Source organism: Doryrhamphus excisus, linkage group LG16 (genome assembly GCF_037039965.1).
Source record: "Doryrhamphus excisus strain RoL-2023G ecotype Guam linkage group LG16, RoL_Dexc_Guam_v1.1, whole genome shotgun sequence".
Taxonomy (NCBI): domain Eukaryota; kingdom Metazoa; phylum Chordata; class Actinopteri; order Syngnathiformes; family Syngnathidae; genus Doryrhamphus; species Doryrhamphus excisus.
Genome location: NC_136372.1, coordinates 16,988,963 through 17,009,186, shown reverse-complemented (window position 1 = coordinate 17,009,186; position 20,224 = coordinate 16,988,963). Strand labels below are relative to the sequence as shown.

General features: G+C 44.5%; 2 protein-coding genes across 2 annotated transcripts; one reads left to right on the top strand and one right to left on the bottom strand.

Moving 5' to 3' along the window:
• Positions 1 to 5,749: 5,749 nt before the first annotated feature.
• Positions 5,750 to 9,114, bottom strand: desi1a (desumoylating isopeptidase 1a). The gene is made up of 6 exons (XM_058050373.2): positions 8,908 to 9,114; positions 8,776 to 8,797; positions 8,450 to 8,519; positions 7,741 to 7,850; positions 7,507 to 7,629; positions 5,750 to 6,704 (listed from the first exon to the last, which is right to left on the bottom strand). Exons 1-6 carry the CDS (start codon positions 8,996 to 8,998, stop codon positions 6,614 to 6,616), a joined length of 507 nt encoding a protein of 168 aa, XP_057906356.1. The 5' UTR covers positions 8,999 to 9,114; the 3' UTR covers positions 5,750 to 6,613.
• Positions 9,115 to 9,483: 369 nt separating this feature from the next.
• flii (FLII actin remodeling protein) lies at positions 9,484 to 19,494 on the top strand. Its single transcript, XM_078797295.1, has 31 exons — positions 9,484 to 9,617; positions 10,445 to 10,555; positions 11,010 to 11,081; positions 11,240 to 11,320; positions 11,391 to 11,638; positions 11,745 to 11,848; positions 11,940 to 12,115; positions 12,197 to 12,354; positions 12,462 to 12,546; positions 12,625 to 12,772; positions 13,168 to 13,298; positions 13,366 to 13,473; positions 13,551 to 13,655; positions 13,725 to 13,904; positions 14,354 to 14,436; positions 14,517 to 14,591; positions 15,465 to 15,548; positions 15,649 to 15,820; positions 15,898 to 16,005; positions 16,809 to 17,000; positions 17,073 to 17,171; positions 17,256 to 17,345; positions 17,416 to 17,555; positions 17,614 to 17,824; positions 17,895 to 18,049; positions 18,130 to 18,190; positions 18,272 to 18,400; positions 18,487 to 18,587; positions 18,659 to 18,770; positions 19,012 to 19,077; positions 19,165 to 19,494. Exons 1-31 carry the CDS (start codon positions 9,555 to 9,557, stop codon positions 19,297 to 19,299), a joined length of 3,783 nt encoding a protein of 1,260 aa, XP_078653421.1. The 5' UTR covers positions 9,484 to 9,554; the 3' UTR covers positions 19,300 to 19,494.
• The last annotated feature ends 730 nt before the right edge of the window (positions 19,495 to 20,224 follow it).

Here is a 20,224-nt window from a genome sequence, read left to right as displayed (position 1 = left end):
ATTTATTTATATTTTTATATTTTTATATTTTTATATTTTTATATTTTTATATTTTTATATTTTTATATTTTTATATTTTTATATTTTTATATTTTTATATTTTTATATTTTTATATTTTTATTTTATTCACATAAAATTTATTTATTTATACTGTATAATACATGTATAAATACATGTATAACGTGCTGTGGGCCAATAAAAAACAGCCACAGGCTGCAAATGGCCCCTGGGCCACACTTTGGACACCTTGGCGCTACGTAAACAATAACTTATATAACTTAAATAACTTTTTCCCCTGCAATAAAATTACATTATTTTCATAAAAGTATGAGTTTATTCTTGTAAAATTAAATTTTGTTATATTTATATTTTTATATTTAATATTTTGACTTTATTCACATAAATGTATTTATTTATACTATTTATTTATACTGTATAATACATGTATAAATACATGTATAACATGCTGTGGGCCAATAAAAAACAGCCACGGGCTGCAAATGGCCCCTGGGCCACACTGTGGACACCTCGGCGCTACGTAAATAATAACTTGCTAAAACGTTGGCAGCTGTCGATGATGCATTTGCAGCTAAACGGGATTTAGCATACTAGCAACAAGCACAGAGGAAGAGTGTGGGGAGGTAGAAATATGACAGGAACGCGTCAAAGACATTGCCTTGTACATTATGTGTAGAAAATACTGTATATTGTTATATTATTGTTATTGTATAATAATAATAATAATAATAGCAGTAGTAAATGAATGAGGCAACATTGTCACGGCACGGTGACCTCCTTTAAAAGGTATAAAAGGCGCCGCATGAATTTGCCATTTAGGAAGCAAAATGCTGACCTCTCCATGTGAGCATTAGCAGGCGAACAATAGGCCGCAGCAGCCAGTTATTTCACGCCTGGGCTGTTGCACCGTTGTCACACCTCAATGTTCTGCATAAAACTGCACCGTGCGCATTACAGGATATTACAAAGCATGAATATTTGACTTGGAATCATCTTGCCCTGTATTATGCATCTCGGCTATTACTGTTTCAAGTGTTGTGTTTACGTCAGTGACAGAATGGGTTTGTCCGTCACTTTGAGTGTGGCTTTTTGTGGACCTCAACTGTTGTGTGCAAACAGGACCGCACTCAGAATTGGTGTCATCTAGTGGTGAAAAGGAGGTAGTACAAGATGAGGTGGTTGCATTTCTATGGAGGAATGTCAAGCTTCCAGGCTTGTTCTAATTTTAGTGTATTGCAGTCTGAATCAAAACAGCCTCCATAGCAGCAGCACAAAAAAATGCACATTAGGAATTTTCTCGCAATATCCCGGTTATGGTTATCTGTCAATCATCATTATTATGACATTTTAGTCCAGGTAGGACGCTACAAAATCCGGCATCCACACTTTTCCGCTGTCTTGTGCAGTTTTTCCTCAACCTCACCTCACTTTTCCTTTTCACCTCTCCAGACCTAGAGTATGTTTGCTGTGCTTACGGGCCCTGAAGGCATCACAACAGCTCTGCAGCTAAACACTAATGAGGGCCTACAAGAAGGGGGCAGCGGCATACTTGTCAATCCTCTCGTTTTCACCCAGAAAAAAATATTTTTTTGCTTTTTTCCGGGGTCTCGGCTATTGTTCCAATCACATGCAATCAATTGATCAATAACTGAGAAACACGATTGAATTCAAGAAATAACTGACGGCAAAACAGGAAGGAGGCGCCCTTGTTGATCTCGCCTCCATGCAGAAAGCAGGAATTTTCTACTATAAAAAAATGCAAAAATATTTTATTTTGGTAAGAATAGCTGGCATGCAGCGGCAGAGAACTAGAGAGTCAACCACTTCCTGCTTCCATGTATTAGCAAGCTAATAGGCTAACGTGGTAAAAACACAGTAAGAACACAGTTGCACTCATGCAGTGTATTAATATTGTACGCTAAAAGGAAATGGACGCAAACAAGGCTAAATTTTGGCGTCAATTTTCAATGTTTTTGGAAAAACATGCTAACCAAGGTATATGTTAACCAAGGTTCCACTGTAATCAAATATTGGCATTTTTAGGTGCTTTTTGGGCGGAACTTGGAACGTAACTAGGGATATCGGACATACCTATTTTGCTGATTTTTGTCGATATTGTCCAACTCTCAATTTCCGATACCGATTTTTGGAAAAACATGCTAATCAAGGTATACGTTAACCAAGGTTCCACTGTAATCAAATATTGGCATTTTTAGGCGCTTTTTGGGGGGGACTTGGAACGTAACTAGGGATGTCCGACATACTTATTTTGCTGATTTTTGCCAATATTGTCCAACTCTCAATTTCCGATACAGAATTTTAGAAAAACATGCTAACCAAGGCAAATGTTAACCAAGGTTCCACTGTAATCAAATATTGGCATTTTTAGGCGCTTTTTGGGGGGAACTTGGAACGTAACTAGGGATGTCGGACCTACTTATTTTGCTGATTTTTGTCGATATTGTCCAACTCTGAATTTCCGATAACGATTTTTAGAAAAACATGCTAACCGAGGCATATGTTAACCAAGGTTTCACTGTAATCAAATATTGGCATTTTTAGGCACTTTTTGAGGGGAACTTGGAGCGTAACTAGGAATGTCCGACATATTTATTTTTTCCCGATATTGTCCAACTCTCAATTTCCGATACCAATTTTTAGAAAAACATGCTAACCGAGGCATATGTTAACCAAGGTTCCACTGTAATTAAAATATTGGCATTTTTAGGCACTTTTTGGGGGGAACTTGGAACGTAACTAGGGAAGTCCGACATACGTATTTTGCTGATTTTTTCCGATATTGTCCAACTCTCGATTTCCGATATCGATATGTGTAAAATGACATACAAATTTCCTGATTGGGAAAAAATATGGATACCGAAATCAACTGATATCGCATTTTTATGCAGTACCGTTAATATCGGATATCCCAAAACTTAACCCGAGTGAATCGCGGGGATTTTAGATGAAAGATGAAAAAAGTGCCAGCTGGTGGGGCACTGCCCACAGAAAAGTTCTTTTCCACATAATTTGTCCGTATTCAAAATAAAATGGATTGTGAGAAACTACCGAATGTCCACATGCTGGAACAAAGGTTTATCCAGCAGGTGCTTGTGGAAAAGTCCATGAAGCTCCTTCAAGTTGATCACACACACACACATATACACACACACACACACACATGGGTGCACTCATGCACACTCACCAGCAGCGTCCAGATGGGTCGAGCCAAGGGCACTCTAGCAAATAAGAGCGAATGCCGAGTGAGGCGGCAGAAGGTCTCCGGGACACTTCCCATTTCTCCCTCGTATTTATGCATCTATGTACTTAATATGCAAGGTCGTGGCAGCGGCTTGACAGCGATAAGGAGAGCACAGCAGCTGTTGACGTAAGCGATTCCAAACGGGTGACCCGGCCAGGTGGTTGGCGGACAAGATAGACGGCGAGGTGTGCTCAAGGAGGAAGTATAGCAACAAGATGGAGTGAAAAGTAGGACTTTCGCGACCTTGGCTGGAACTTAGATGCATGGGAACAAATGACCGGGCACTTTGAACCTGTACCTCCTATCAGGGCCTTCCCAGCCTCCAGCCATCCCTAGTTACAAAGTGTGTCTGACAAAACAATGACTTCTTTTGGCTGAAACATCGGTTGAGACGACAAGAGGGACAAATGAGACGGGAATCTTGGGAAGTGCCGCAATTGCAAGCAAGACGGTGTCATTTCAGGCAAATTAATAATCCAGTGATCCAGATATTAGCTCGAAACAGGAAGGATGTGATGAAGGTGGGCGGTGCTTAAAGGTGAAACCTTGATGGACAGGAATATTCCTCACCCTAAATGACTACATATCAAAATGTGGCACTGAGGAACCAAATGTGTACACTAGGTATGTATTGTACAGCTCGTCCTTTGTTTATCGCAGGAAGTTGCGTTCAATGTTAAATATTATCGAAATTCGAGTATAGAAAGCCTGTTTATAACTTTGTAAATGTTTTAAAATTACTAGAGCCATGCTAGAGTCACCTTTACACTCATTTTATCCAAAATAGTAGACATAATATATAAAAAGACAGAATCAGAGTCACCCAGTGCTTCCTGTCTCATTAATGTAACATTACCGACATCTGGTGGCCAGTGTATGTACTACATATCATTACAACATTAGTATGGTTTGTTTCTTTTTATATACTCATGTATTAATAATACTTTTGTGCATTTCTACACATAATTCTCACACACTGTCACTAACCTGTGAAAATCAAGATCAATAAGAGTGTCCCTCCGCTTCCTGATCAGATCATTGCTGTAATAGATCACTGAAAACAAGTCTGTGTTCAAGTCCATGAATAAATAAGATCTGTAAACAAAAAATAAATCAAATCGGAGTACCGGGAGAAAACCCACGCATGCACGGGGAGAACATGCAAACTCCACACAGAGATGACCGAGGGTGGGGAAAGACAAAATAAGAAGCCAAAAAGTTACCACTTCCACACAAAATAGGAGAACTCATTCATTCATTCATTAATTTTCTACCGCTTATCCTCACGAGGGTCGCGGGGGTGCTGGAGCCTATCCCAGCTGTCTTCTTCGGGCGAGAGGCGGGGTACACCCTGGACTGGTGGCCAGCCAATCACAGGGCACATATAGACAAACAACCATTCACACTCACATTCATACCTATGGACAATTTGGTTAATTCGTCAATTAACCTAGCATGTTTTTGGAATGTGGGAGGAAACCGGAGTACCCGGAGAAAACCCACGCATGCACGGGGAGAACATGCAAACTCAGAGGGTGGAATCAAACTCGGGTATCCTAGCTGTGTGGCCTGCACGCTAACCGCAGGAACACTCCAAATTGTCAAACCTTTGGTGTGTTCAGCACTGGAGGTGAATTTCCACTTGATTTCTGTTCCAAGCCGTCGTATTAGAGGATGGCCATCATTTCAGGTCGCCATGATGTGGCCGTTTGAAGCCTCCAGTGAAATTACACCACGGAATGGAATGATGTGACATTTATGTCTCGGGGGCGGTAAAAGCTCAGTTCATAAGGACTTTGGTTTGAGGATCCAAAAGGTCGGAGACGTGACCTGCTGCAGAACAAACGCCCCCAGTGGTAGAAAACTTCCTGACAAGAAAAAGCTGTGGGATATTTAGTGGGTTTCTAGATTATGTATTCATATCTGATAACTTCTACTTATGAAATCGTGAAAATGTGGCAAACCATGCCCCCCCCTCAGCATGTTAACAGCTCCATTCAGTCAATAATAAGCCCAAAATAAGACCAGAGATTTTGAAGAAGTAGTAATCAATGAATGGCTTTATGTGTTGGTCAAATTACAAAAACATACACAACAATATTAACAATATGATAACTACATCTAGCGTGGGAAAGGATATGAGGAAGCTAGCAATGACATGGAGAGCAAAATAAATGAAGATTTGCTCACCGGTACGTTTCATGGGTGTGGTTACCGTGTCAAATTATATATAGAAGGTTAATTGACTGAAGGGGAAGTCACAATATCATGTTTTGATATTATTTCAGTGCATGAGAGATACAAATAAATAAATAGCTATTGAGTGCAAAAATGTCGATGGCTGCCTGCAAGGTGGAGTTAAGAATCAATGCTGGTTCTGTGCTTCTTTCGTCCTTCAGTTTGCTTACACGGTGACGTCCGACCGCATCCCCCCCCCCCCTTCCTGTATATATTTCAAATTATTACAAATCAAGCCTTCTAGTGGCATCAAGAGATGATTGAGCACCGGGATTCTTATAGGTGACTGTGTCTACACGTGAGGAAAGCGTTACGAGACTTCACGTCAAGTCTTATAGTAGCAAAGCAGAGGGAAATGAAGGCACGGATGTGAAGTACCACACACACACACACGCCGGTATAGAAAGAAGGGGTTCTGATGACTAAATGCTGAACCGTAAGCGGTTACTTTGCTCTCCCAGACCAGCTGATGTGTCCAGTTCATCCTGCTGTGGTATGACTTACATTGTAAACAACAGTTCGGCAAATGGAATGGTCATGTTGTATAAAGGTAAAAGAAGGCGACAAATGTTGGGTTGAAACAGTACAAAAGGACGAGTCATGGAGGGGGGGGGGGGACTAACCAGGAAATATAATAATAAGTGGTGCGGACATGTAAAGGTTCTTGTTGCTAAAACAATATATTAATAAAGATATATTAAAGATGTCTCTGAAATAAATGTCTTCCATTGTCGTCAGCAGCAAGTGTAACTGAATTATATTTTGTACTTGAATTCAAATTGTATATTAACTATACAAACCGATACAGGTACTGTTAATGTATGATGGAGTACACCGCCGCATGTACTACCATAATAATACGCATTAAGCTTGTAAAGGCTTAATTCGCTTGCATTGGATTGGATTGTGCGGGTGCACATTGGTGAAGTAAACGTCATGAAACATACATATTCTTATCATCTTATCGTCCAAAGACATATGGCACCGGGTATTGTCGTTAAAAACGGGCGCGGGGTCTTTATTTGAGACCACTTGCTGACCGACTCCAATGGAATTGAGCCTATGTGTTCGTTGCTCTCTCTCTCTCTCTGTTTTTAGATGTTTCTCCCTCCGTTGATGACGTTGCCTCCCGGCGGGGCGATGTGGATGGAGTCCAGAATGGGTCGCAATATCTGGCCAAACGGTCTGGGCGATAAAAGAAGATCCTTACATCATTAATGCAGCACTTAAGGCTAAAATTGTTCATCGCCTGGATACATTTGTTATCCTTTTGCTGGAAATGACACAAGAATTGCCATTTTTATTGTTTTTAACAGTTTGAGAATGATTCACAGCAATCTTTTAGACAGTGCTAAAACAAACGTTATTTTGCCTTCCACCTAACTGAAGTTAGCTTAGCAGGTTTGAAATGTGTTTTTCTTTATTTTTCTCATGCTGCTGTACCTCCCCGGAAGTTTACTGGTGTCTCTTTTGGGAGCCTTTGGTTTATTATGTAGAGTGGATGCCTGCACGTTTGGCATGCAGTATTTTTTGAAAATGGGCCATTTTTAACCCCCCCACAAAAGACACAATCATTTATAAATATGCAATATTACAGCATACATGTAGCGCCAATTTATACGTTTGTCCTTGAACTTACCGTATTTGTTGTTTATCCATCACCTTAAATGATCATTTATTAGTTGTGAGTACGTTTAATAAGTGTGTGAAGCGTGTGAGTGAAAGAGAAAAGGGGTGGAAAACCTCCACTTCTCTCTTCAATTGCCTTTGTTCACTCACGACACAGTCCAGGTTCAAGCCATAAATACGCCTCACGGGTACATGAAACGCATTTAAACTTCCAAATTAGTAGATAATTGTGTGTAATTAAAACGTATTCATCAAATCACTTTCTTTGTGAGTAAAAATCATATTTGAGAAATACGTTGTGTCTCTGTCTGACTATGAAGGTGCGGCGAGCATGTAGGCGGGGGGTCAATAAACTCACGTGGCGAGGACTTCAGACGGGAGGTCAGTGATGTAGGAAGGGATGGGCGTCCCTGTCAGGAATTGAGCCACCTCGTTGGTGAATGTGTTGCAGTTGTGCTCAAACAGTCGATACCTGTCACCTCTGAAGGAATGGAAGAGAAATAAATCTGGATGCCAAATACTGTACATCTGACAAAGTTATTTTTAGGTTAAAAAAAACTGTAGGACTACATAGAGACACTACAAAGTGTACCTGTAAGTGCTTTCTCCCAAAGATGAGAGATACTCCATGAAGATCTCCTCCGAGACTTCGGTCTCACCAAGTTCCACAACTGTGTCAGGAGGTCCCAGCATTGTTCCACCCTGAAAAGTACATCATCATCTTTTATGGGAATACCCTAGTCACTAATTTCTTCATCTTATTATTGTTATGATTATGGTTTTCACAGTTAAGAGTATAGAAAACCTGTTTACAAGCTTCTAAATAGGGGTTTTAACATTATTAGAGCACTCTAGACATGACATAGCACCCCTATGGTCACATTTACACACCCACGTGATAATAGAGAATAAGCTATTTAAGAAATAAATAAGATTTATGCTCATGTGGTGCTGCAAATGGCTTCCTGTGCTGAGCTGAATGGAGGATGGACAGGAAGTAGTTTGGCGGGGGGTTACGGAAGCAACTGTAGCTTGTGTCGGGGGTTATTGTGACTGCTGTGAGATCGTTCAAAAGACATGTGCTTGTGTGTCTCACCTAACATTAGTGACAGTGTAGAATACTACATAAAGTATTATCACAACATCTTCTGAATACCTTATATTTATTTGTATTGTAGTTTACCATTTGGCATTTTGACAATTTTTTTTAATATACAATTTTTATACTGACAATATACAGCCCTCTCACTTTAATGTATAAAACAAATGTAAATATTAGTAAGTAATTCGAAGAGACTTACAGGCGAACAGCTGGAGATCCCTTCCCCTCCAAAGAAGAACTCATCCCCGTATGCCACTATGGCTGTGTGCCTGGACAAGAGATTCATTCATTTTGTAGTACAAACAATGGCAATACTGTATACTTCAAATGCGTAGTCATCATTTGCTAGGACAGAATTGTAAACACCACCTGAGGCTAGTGTCAACATGCTATGTTGTGATGTTAGCTAATGTTAGCTAATGTAAGCTGCTCAGGGACCAAAACTGTTGAGCTAACTTGACATGACTAAGCGTTTTTTTTACATTTGGAGTTAACTACGTGTATAAATGCAAATGTGTCACATACCATATACCGTCCAGTTGTTTTCCTGTTGAAATGAAAGAAATTGTGATTTAATTGAGGATATTAAAGAGAAAGAGATAGGCAAGAGAAAGCCGACTGTTTGACGTTAAATGATGCCGGGGGGTCTGTACTTACCTAGCATGATAGGGCTGAGGTTACGTGCCATTCCCCGTGATAAATCATAAATATACAATTGAACATTATATCGTGTAGAATTGCTCTCCATGGTGTGGCCTCCTTCTGGAATATTAATGTTTATAAGCGATTATGAAAAAACCTTCGAGTCACAGCTGACAAGGAGGGCCTTTAGCGATGATGTCATTACGTAAAAGCCTACATCCCATTTAACTACTTTCAAAATAAAACACCTTGCGTATAAAGCCACGAAAAATATCTCAAGACTTGCAAGCGTACTTTGAAGGGGAAACACACACTTCCGGTATTGACGTTTACTGTACTGTGGCATGACGTGACAATTTAGGTATTTATGTATTTTTTTCCACATACAAAGTGGTTCGTGATGTCTTCATTATACACAATAATTATCAGTGTAAATAATAATTTTCTTTCTAAATAAAATATGACATTAACTGATATTATTGTGAATTGTAGGCCACCATTTGGTGACGCTGTGCGTTTGTATTTTTTTAGGCTACGCCCCAAAGCGAAAGGGGGCGCTAATGCGCGGAAAGCATCGTGTTGCCATCTTTATAATGAAAAAGAAGAACCATACAACCAAAATAGACTCGAGACGGCGGAGCAGCTGACATCATTCAGCAGAAATGGCTGCCACCGGAGTGCTTCCCTTTATAAGGGGGGTAGACCTCAGTGGGAACGACTTTAAAGTAAGCTTTCTAATATGTATTCGTGTGTGTAGTATATTTTTTATGACTGGTCGCTTGCTCGTAAATCAAATTATCCAGTAAAACTTCAAGAGTCAGTACACTAAATGAATAAAGCCTGAGTCTCGCCACAACACTAGCTTAGCTTAACATTATTAGCTGGGCGTTAGCCAGTTGTCAAGAAATTTGACATGAACCAGTACATTCAAATTTGTCTCGGAGTACTAAAATGTTTAACTCTTAAATGCTCTTAACCAACATTCTTTCGCTTTGTGTTTGTTTACATCTTATGGGCACTCCAACTTGAACTGGGTTAAACAAAGTTAGCTCCTAACTTGGGCATACCATTCGCTTATACTGTACAACAGCAGATTTAAAAGTGAACGAATTGACTGTTTACCAACAATGTATGTATTTATTAAAATGACGGGACGTATGCTTGAATCGAGTTATTTACCATTGCTAACAACAACATCGCATCCATGTCCGTCTGTATGTAAAAATGTAGTTACACAGATACCTGTTGCACATAACTTGTTTGCAACCTATGATATAACCAATAATACCATGTATTCACATTCAATTCAGCAGTGAAGAAAAGATGGCGTTGTTATCCATTAAAATTTTGCTAGATAAATATACCCAAAGTGGGTTATTCTTTAATATCTGCTTAAAGTTGCGGTTTTACTTATTTGTCGTCAATTCAGGTAAACAAACATTAGCATACTGTATCTGTCTTTTGGTTAAATATCTGCTTCTAAGGGAAGAATGCGTTGTCAAGTCATCAATAGCTCTGTGTTAATTTATAACTATCTTTGGAATCCTTTCAGGGTGGATATTTCCCAGAACATGTCAAATGCATGAGCAGCTTGCGATGGCTCAAACTGAATAGGACCGGGCTGTGTTACCTCCCAGAGGAGCTTTCCTCTCTGCAGAAGCTGGTGAGAACTACATTGCTGTTTACTTACTAGGACACCATCTGTTTACAGCATTTGTGTTGTTGTTTTTTGTCCAGTTTATTTCAGGGAAGTCGGTTCACTCATTGATGTGTGGCTGTTGTGTGTCATGTCCCATTGCATAAAAGTGTTCCTCAAAACGCACCACTTTGTGTTTTCATATTGAGTGAACAGATTGTTGCATTTCTTTGTTTAGAGCGAGCATGGTTCACGTCACTGATAAGATTAACCTCTCCAGCTTTGTGATCTTTTCTGACATTGTTTACACTTACAACATATGGGTAAACAAGATTAGTCTGTTTTTGTAGTCTGAGTTGTGCAACTGTTTGTGATCACATAATGCCGCTTAAATATGTGAAGTCAAAATCTGAGTGTGGTGTTGCATTTTGTCTTTTTTTTTAAAGCAGAAGTCATGAAATGACTTGTTTCTTTCCTGCAGGAGCATCTTTCAGTGAGCCACAACAGCCTGACCACCTTACACGGGGAGCTGTCCAGTTTGCCAAACTTGAGGGTAATTAACGAGCATATGTACACAATGTGTAGCGCAACATGTGAAACTGCAATGGAAATGAAATAAATCCTGATTAAACAGTCAACATCATTTATTGGGTTTTAATACACAGTAAAAGTACAAATGGCCTAACTGCGTTGATTTGACCATCTGTGCAGGCTGTGGTTGCACGTGCCAACAACCTGAAAAACTCTGGCGTCCCAGACGACATCTTCCAGCTCGATGACCTGTCTGTGCTGGTACAGCAAAATCTGTCAGAATTCCCACCTCTGTGATTTGAGGACATTTTTTTAAGGACTTCTCCTATAGGACCTGAGCTACAACCAGCTGACGGAGATCCCCAGAGACCTCGAGAACAGCAGGAACATGCTGGTGCTCAATCTGAGCCACAACGGCATCGACTCCATCCCCAACCAGCTGTTCATCAACTTGACTGACCTGCTGTATCTGGACCTCAGCGACAACAAGCTGGACAGCCTGCCTCCCCAGATGAGACGCCTGGTCCACTTGCAGACTCTCATCCTGAACAACAACCCACTGATGCATGCCCAGTTGCGGTAAGAAATAGACTTGGAGTGGAAGCAAATACAATGCTCAATTCTAGTCAGTCTTAATATAAAAACAGAAAGATTACCTTTTGTGTGATATTACCTGTGTGAGCAGCCAGCTGCCAGCCATGGTGGCGCTGCAAACTCTCCACCTGAGGAACACCCAGAGAACGCAGAGCAACATGCCCACAAGCCTTGAGGGTCTCCTGCAGTTAGCAGGTAGCGCATTTAACCATCAAAAACAAAAGTTTGATCCATGCATGACTACACCATTATTCAGGATTTTTCCTTCTGTGTCGCTCCCCTCCAGATGTCGACTTGTCCTGCAACGACCTGACTCGGGTACCGGAGTGCCTCTATTCACTGGGAAGTTTAAAACGCCTCAACCTGAGTAGTAATCAGATCTCGGAACTGTCGCTCTGCATTGACCAGTGGACTCAACTTGAGACGCTCAACCTGAGCCGCAACCAGCTCACCTCATTGCCTGTAAGGATGACTTTAAAAAAAAAATATATATATATATATATATCTTGCAGCTGAAATGACAATTACAAATCTGTCATCCAGTCGGCCATCTGTAAGCTGTCCAAACTGAAAAAGCTGTACGTGAACTCCAACAAACTGGACTTTGACGGGGTTCCGCCTGGCGTGGGCAAACTGTCCAATCTGGCCGAGTTTATGGCCGCCAACAACAACCTGGAACTCATCCCCGAGGGACTCTGTAGGTGGGTAGAAGACATTACGTCGGCACGTTTCCAAAACCACGTCTATCTTAAACCGAGTCTGTGCTTTTTTTGTTTTGTTTGGGGGGGGGGGGGGGGGGGGGGTGTAGGTGTGGCAAACTTAAGAAGCTCGTGCTGAACAAAAACCGCCTGGTGACACTGCCCGAGGCCATTCATTTCCTGACCGACTTGGAGGTATCGGACGTCGTAGTACAATAATCAATAATCACCTTTATATACTTCCTTATATATAAAAACGCAATGTCTTTGTAGATACTGGATGTGCGCGAGAACCCAAACCTGGTGATGCCCCCCAAGCCGGTGGACAGAGCAGCCGAGTGGTACAACATCGACTTCTCCCTGCAGAACCAGCTGCGGCTGGCCGGGGCCTCGCCCGCCACTGTGGCAGCTGCCGGGGGAGGTGTGTGCTGTCGTTCACTTTCATTTTGGGGGTGTCACACGATTTAAAACACCACAAGATTTCTCCTTCAGAAAAATAATGTGGGCGTGGGACAATAAAGAATGACAGACGGGAAGAGGGTTTCAGCACCTTTTGTTCCATAGAACAACAGCATGAACAGAGTGAGCCCTCTTGTCAGTCAGAGTCTCGTTGTCCTAATCGGTGCAGGCGGGGCCACAGTATATACACACACAGTGTAGCATAGATTACAATATTGTTAAAATCTCGTAGACCCAACCTTGTGTATCGTCTCATGAACCGAGTATCTTGTGACTCCGCTACTTAATAACCAGCGCCATCTTGCCTATGCACTCTCAGCATGTTTCCATGGGGTTTGTTGCTACTTGCTTGTGCAGGAGCCAGCCCTAGAGATCCCCTGGCGAGGAAGATGAGGCTGAGGAGGAGAAAGGACTGTTCCCAGGACGATCAGGCCAAGCAAGTGCTGAAGGGCATGAGTGATGTCGCACAGGAGAAGAAGAACCTGGAGGTGAGGAAAGAGTTTTTTCCTCGCCAAATGCTGAGTAAATAAATACCTCGATGTGAACACTCCGTAGGAGAACGGGGATTTGAAATATGGAGATTTAAAGGTACGGCGATGGGATAAGAGTCTGGAGAAGCCGCAATTGGACTACTCGGAGTTCTTCATGGAAGATGCGGGCCAGGTAAATGATCACGCCTCCTCCTCTTCCTGTGTTGCAAGAGCACATTAAGCATGTCTCCCCCTCTCTCCGCACCCCAGATCCCGGGTGTGAGCGTGTGGCAGATCGAGAATTTCGTTCCCATGCAAGTCGATGAAACATTCCACGGGAAGTTTTACGAGGCCGACTGCTACATCGTCCTCAAGGTCAGCCACCCCCCCCCGCTATCATTTGTCGCTACTCGATAATGACCTGGCTTCTTGTTGTCCTTGTAGACGTTTTTGGACGACAACGGAGCGCTGACCTGGCAGATCTACTACTGGATCGGCCAGGAAGCCACACTGGACAAAAAGGCCGGCTCCGCCATCCACGCCGTCAACCTCAGGAACTTCCTCGGAGCAGAGTGCCGAACGATAAGGGAGGAGATGGGAGATGAAAGCGAGGAGTTTAGCGCCGTATGTATAAACATCCTCTTGCTGCGTAAAATACGTACGATACGTGTCACCTTTATTATTTAGTCATTGTATGGTCAAAAAAAATAAAAATAAATAAATGAAATAAAAGAAATTTATTTAATAAAATTAAAATAAATTAAAATTATATTAGGAAAGCAGGATGTGAACAAAAAAACATAAATTTAAAAAATTAAAATGAAGTTAAAAAAAATTTATTAAATAAAATTAAAATAAATTAACATTATATTCGGAAAGCAGTAAGTGAACAAATGTAACAGTTACTGATTGTAAAAGTACCAGATGGAGGGGTAGGATTTAATAAGCTTTGCTTCTTCCTACTCCTTTTGGACATGTGGAACTGTGAACTTATTATGGGATGCACTCAATTGTAATCCGATGCATGTTCAAATGAAATTAAACCATTACCATTCACGGCCTCTCATACGCAGATCTTTAACAACGAGATCTCCTACATCGAGGGAGGCACCGCCAGTGGATTCTACACCGTGGAGGACACACACTATCCTGTCAGGTAGACTACAGTTCAATTGGCCAAGTATTTGAGTCTCCGTCTGTGCTTAAAAAAAAAAAAAAAAATGTGTCTCTAATCAGGCTGTACAGAGTTTACGGCAAGAAAAACATCCGTCTGGAGTCCGTACCCGTGAAGTCCTGCTCCCTCGACCCACGGTGACCCACCCACACACACTCATGGAACTTTCTGGTAACATTCAATGTAACGGAGAAGCATTTCTGGTTTGGAGCGGTCAAAGGTATAGGGGGAAATTTTATTTATGTTTATGATGTGGTTCTGGTGAGACATACATACAAAGACAAATACGCAATAAATGATAAGTAGTAACTCATATTACACAAACATAATGATAAGCCAAAAGGTACGGAATACGCAGAAATCAACAAAGAATCCAAGCAAACATGACGCTCACTAGAACAACAGTTAGTCACAGCTAGCTTAGATACTGATATTAGCACCGAGCCTAACTTGGTGACAAGGGTGCCCGAACAACTCCACAGCTCCCACAACAGAGCCGAAAACTCACCTCTACGCATCCACGCACGGCATCAACCAAGAAGGCTCAGAGATCTATGAATTGTTCAACCGAAAAAAAAACCGTCCTGCACTGCGGTGCGTTTACTGACCGCTGAACACAGTAGGACAAACAACACTGAAAGCTGAATATTATCAAATGATACAATGCAATGTCTGAGCCGGAGAGCAAAGCTCTCAGTTCACCGGTGGATGTATGTTCCCACCCTCACCCTGGTGAGGTGTTCCGGGCATGCCCACCCGGGAAAAGTCCCCGGGGGCAGACCTAGGACACGCTGGAGGGATTATGTCTCACAGCTGGCCTGGGAACGCTTTGGTGTCCTCCCGGGGGAGCTGGAGGAGGTGGCCGGGGACCGGGGAGTCTGGGCTTCCCTACTAAAGACTGCTGCCCCAGGCGACCCGGACCCGGATAAGCGGAGGAAAATGGATGGATAGATGGACAATGCAATGTAAATTAGGGGCTTTCTAACATTCAATGTCTCACTATTTGGCAGCTACGTGTTCCTGGTGGACACCGGGCTGGAAATCTTTATCTGGAGGGGGGCCAACGCGACGCTGAGTGGGACCACAAAGGCCAGGTAGGAGGACAATAATCGGCTAACGTATTTTTTGGGAATGAAAAAGAATAGAAACATTTTTTATGTTCCATGGCCGTACATGTTCGCCGTCGCCTTTCAGGTTATTCGCCGAGAAGATCAACAAGAACGAGCGCAAAGGGAAGGCGGAGATCACAACCCTCATGCAGAAGCAGGAGCCTCCCACTTTCTGGGAGATCCTGGGGGGGCAACCGGAGGAGATTAAGAAACACGTCCCGGATGACTTCGCTCCCGTCAGACCCAAACTATACAAAGTAAAGCACATCGTTTTTCCAATCCGGGCGCTCAACACGTTTCCTCAATGCTTCCTTGTTTGTTGTTGGGACGCTAGGTGGGTTTGGGTCTGGGCTACCTGGAGCTGCCCCAGATCAACTACAAGCTGTCCGTGGAGCACAAAGACCACAAGATAAAACTGGACACCATGCCGGAGCTCAGACTGGTATGTTAGTCCGAGTCCAGTAAGGATCAGAACTAATCATTCATTTTCTACCGCGGGGTTGCTGGAGCCTATCCCAGCTGTCTTCGGGCGGGAGGCGGGGTACACCCTGGACTGGTCGCTAGCCCATCACAGGGCACATATAGACAAACAACCATTCACACTCACATTCATACCTATGGACAATTTGGAGTGGCTAATTAGCCTAGCATGTTTTTGGAATGTGGGAGGAAACCGGAGTACCCGGAGAAAACCCACACATGCACGGGGAGAACATGCAAACTCCACACAGAGATGGCCGAGGGTGGGGAAAGACAAAATAAGAAGCCAAAAAGTTACCACTTCCACACAAAATAGGAGGAGAACTCATTCATTCATTCATTCATTTTCTACCGCTTATCCTCACGAGGGTCGCGGGGGGTGCTGGAGCCTATCCCAGCTGTCTTCGGGGTGAGAGGCGGGGTACACCCTGGACTGGTCGCTAGCCAATCACAGGGCACATATAGACAAACAACCATTCACACTCACATTCATACCTATGGACAATTTGGAGTTGCTAATTAACCTAGCATGTTTTTGGAATGTGGGAGGAAACCGGAGTACCCGAGAAAAGAACATGCAAACTCGACACAGAGATGGCCGAGGGTGGAATTGAACCCTGGTCTGCACACTAACCACTCGACCGCCGTGCAGCCCAGAACTAATCACTCAAGTCAAAAAGCGCTTTTCAGAACCCTCAAAACGCTCCTCCATGTGACCTACTTCCATCATTCCGACTCTCATCACTTCCTGCTTTTCATCGTCAGCTGCAGTCGCTGCTGGACACCAAGTGCGTGTACATCCTAGACTGCTGGTCCGACGTCTTCATCTGGATCGGGAGGAAGTCTCCCCGGCTAGTCCGAGCCGCCGCTTTAAAACTGGGCCAGGAGATCTGCTCCATGCTGCACCGGCCCAAACACGCATGCGTCACCCGGAACCTGGAGGGCACCGAATGCCAGGTGAGACACGACAACACGGCATCGCCGGTTGAAGACTCCACTCACGTTCCTCACGTTCCTCCTCTGCGTCAGGTCTTTAAGTCCAAGTTCAAGAACTGGGACGACGTGCTGAAGGTGGACTACACCAGAGCGGCCGAGACGGTCCAGCAGAACGACAACCTCCAAGGCAAGGTGGGTTTGTCCGCACATGTCGATATCGCCCACGCCACCCACGGGGGGGAGATGTTCCTCCTCACCCGGTCTTCTTGGGCGCAGGTGAAAAAGGACGCGGAGCAGAAAGACCAGATGAAAGCGGACCTCACCGCTCTCTTCCTTCCCAGGCAGCCGCCCATGGCGCTCACCGAGGTGAGATCTCACACCACCCACACATCGAGGAGGCTCCTCTAATGTTCCTGGTTATGTTCTGCCCGTCCAGGCTGAGCAGCTGATGGAGGAGTGGAACGAAGACCTGGACGGCATGGAAGGATTCGTCCTGGAGGGGAAGAAGTTTGCTCGTCTTCCAGAGGAGGAGTTCGGCCACTTCTTCACCCAGGACTGCTACGTGTTCCTCTGCAGGTACGGAACGCGTCCCGTGAAGCGGCTCAAAAAAAAATGTCTCGCCACCTTTGGGCAGGTACTGGGTGCCCGTGGAGTACGAGGACGAGCAGGAGAAGAAAGCGGGCGAGGGCAAGGAGGGCGAGGACGAGGAGGACAAGCAGCCCGAGGAGGACTTCCAGTGCGTGGTCTACTTCTGGCAGGGGCGGCAGGCCTCCAACATGGGCTGGCTCACCTTCACCTTCTCCTTGCAGAAGAAGTTTGAGAGCCTTTTCCCCGGAAAACTGAAGGTACCGGAACTATCCCCCCACCCCACCCCACCTCCTCGTCGTCTCCGTGGGTGACCGTGTTGTCCTCCAGGTGGTCCGTATGACCCAGCAGCAGGAGGACCTCAAGTTCCTGTCCCACTTCAAGAGGAAGTTCATCACCCACAAAGGGAAGCGGAAACAGAAGACCGACTCGGCCCAGCCGTCGCTCTACCACATCCGCACCAACGGCAGCGCGCTCTGCACCAGGTAGGCGAACACCGCGGCGCCGTCCCCGCGCTCCCGTCACGCCTGACGCCGACTCCCGTCTCTCCCGTCTCTCCCGCTAGGACCATCCAGATCGGAACGGACTCGGGAAATCTCAACTCGGAGTTCTGCTTCATCCTCAAAGTTGGTATCGCCCGCTTCGCCGAAAGCAAACATCCGACCCTCTGGGTCTCGAACACCGACGCCTGGCTTGTGGTCCCGCAGGTTCCGTTCGAGAGCACAGACAATCAGGGAATCGTGTACACGTGGGTGGGCCGCGCCGCCGACCCCGACGAGGCCAAGCTGGCCGAGGACGTCATGAACAGCATGTTTGACGACACCTACAGCAAGCAGGTACGTCCGCACGCCGGGTTCTACCACTCGGTCCCCTGGGGGGAGGGACCGGGGGTTGACTCTGCCCCCCCCCCCCCACCTACCAGGTCATCAACGAGGGGGAGGAGCCAGAGAACTTTTTCTGGGTTGGCATCGGAGCTCAGAAGGAATACGACGAAGACGCCGACTACATGAAATACGCTCGACTCTTCAGGCGAGTGTCGTCCCGCCGGTCTTGTCATATTCGGTTCTCCGCCCGCTTACCCCGCCCCCTTCGACTCTCAGGTGCTCCAATGAGAAAGGTTACTTCTCCGTCTCGGAGAAGTGCTCGGACTTCTGCCAGGACGACTTGGCCGACGACGACATCATGTTGTTGGACAACGGCAAAGAGGTAGCAATTAGCCAAAATATTCTACACTTTGTGGTTTTTTGTAGTACTCTAAACCAGTCAGTAGTAGTACACAGACAATAGCCACAGAAACAGGAAGTGGAAAAGGAACAACGCTCCCAGTGCCAACACGTATGAGTCCATATAGTGTCTATTGGGTAAAAGGTGGATATAGGGCTGTTATTTCATGTCTAGAGATCTCTAATGTTGGTTAACAAACCTCGTACGCGTCCGTCATCCTCAGGTGTACATGTGGGTCGGTACTCAGACGAGCCAGGTGGAGATCAAACTGAGCCTCAAAGCCTGCCAGGTCTGGAAGAGAACCCCCGCCCAGCCCGCGCGGTTTGTCGGCATCGAACCCACTAACCCCCGACTCTTCTTCCTTTTACCCAAAAAGGTTTACATCCAGCACATGCGCTCCAAAGACACCCAGCAGCCCAGGAAACTGCGACTGGTACGCAAGGGCAACGAGCCGCACTGCTTCACGCGCTGCTTCCACGCCTGGGGGGCCTTCAAGACGCCGCCCTCGTAGACGCCCTCCATTAAGATAAATGCCGCGACAGAATGTTATGATAAAAGAGCTATATTGTGTCAAAGAGGCCATTCCTCCAAATGCTGTAAATGCTCAGTGACATTTTGCACATCATCTGAAGCAAAGTCAGATTTTTGCTTTTTTCCTTGCACCGTGGAATGTTTTCCCCTTCATACAGTACACCCACCTAATGATGCCGCCCCTCCCTCGCGCACCCCGCAAGCCAGACCCATCCGTCATATAGAGACGCTTTAGTCAGCACTTTTTTTCCAGCGCCACGGCTACGTTCTACACGGTGGAAGGTGCAATCATCATCATTACAACCTGGGAGATAAACTTCTTCTCGTCGCTTTTTAGTCCACCACGGCGCTCTAACATCTTACAGGTCCACGTCTTTCTGACGGGGAACAAAAAAAATATATTTTAATGGGAGATCATATCAAGAAACATATCTACGTTCAAGTACCACTTTGGTCATGTCAAGATGGCGTCTGAGCATGAGCTATATTTTCTTAGTTTTTTTCCTTTCGGGTGACCCGTGTGCCTGTTAAGGAGTGTTTGAGAACCCCCCCCCCCTCCCACACTACACTCATAAGTACGTGTGATCCCGATGCCACCCGCAGATGCTTTATTTATGTATTTTATATTAAAGAGAAATAAAAGTCTCCACATACGTCTGTTGAGTGTTCATATAGTATTTGTGGATTAGATGCTAGATTTCTATAGGGGATACACAGTGGTTGTCAGCGGACACATAGCATAGCAACAGGGGCACCATGAGGGGGTGGGGCGGTGGGGGGGGTCTGTTTTTGGCAGTAAACGTTGCCTGTGCTTTACAGTCGAGCCACGTGTTGTAAACAGACAATAAAGTTTACTATAGGGGTGTTATTTCATGTCTACAGGGCTCTAATAATGGCAAGAATTA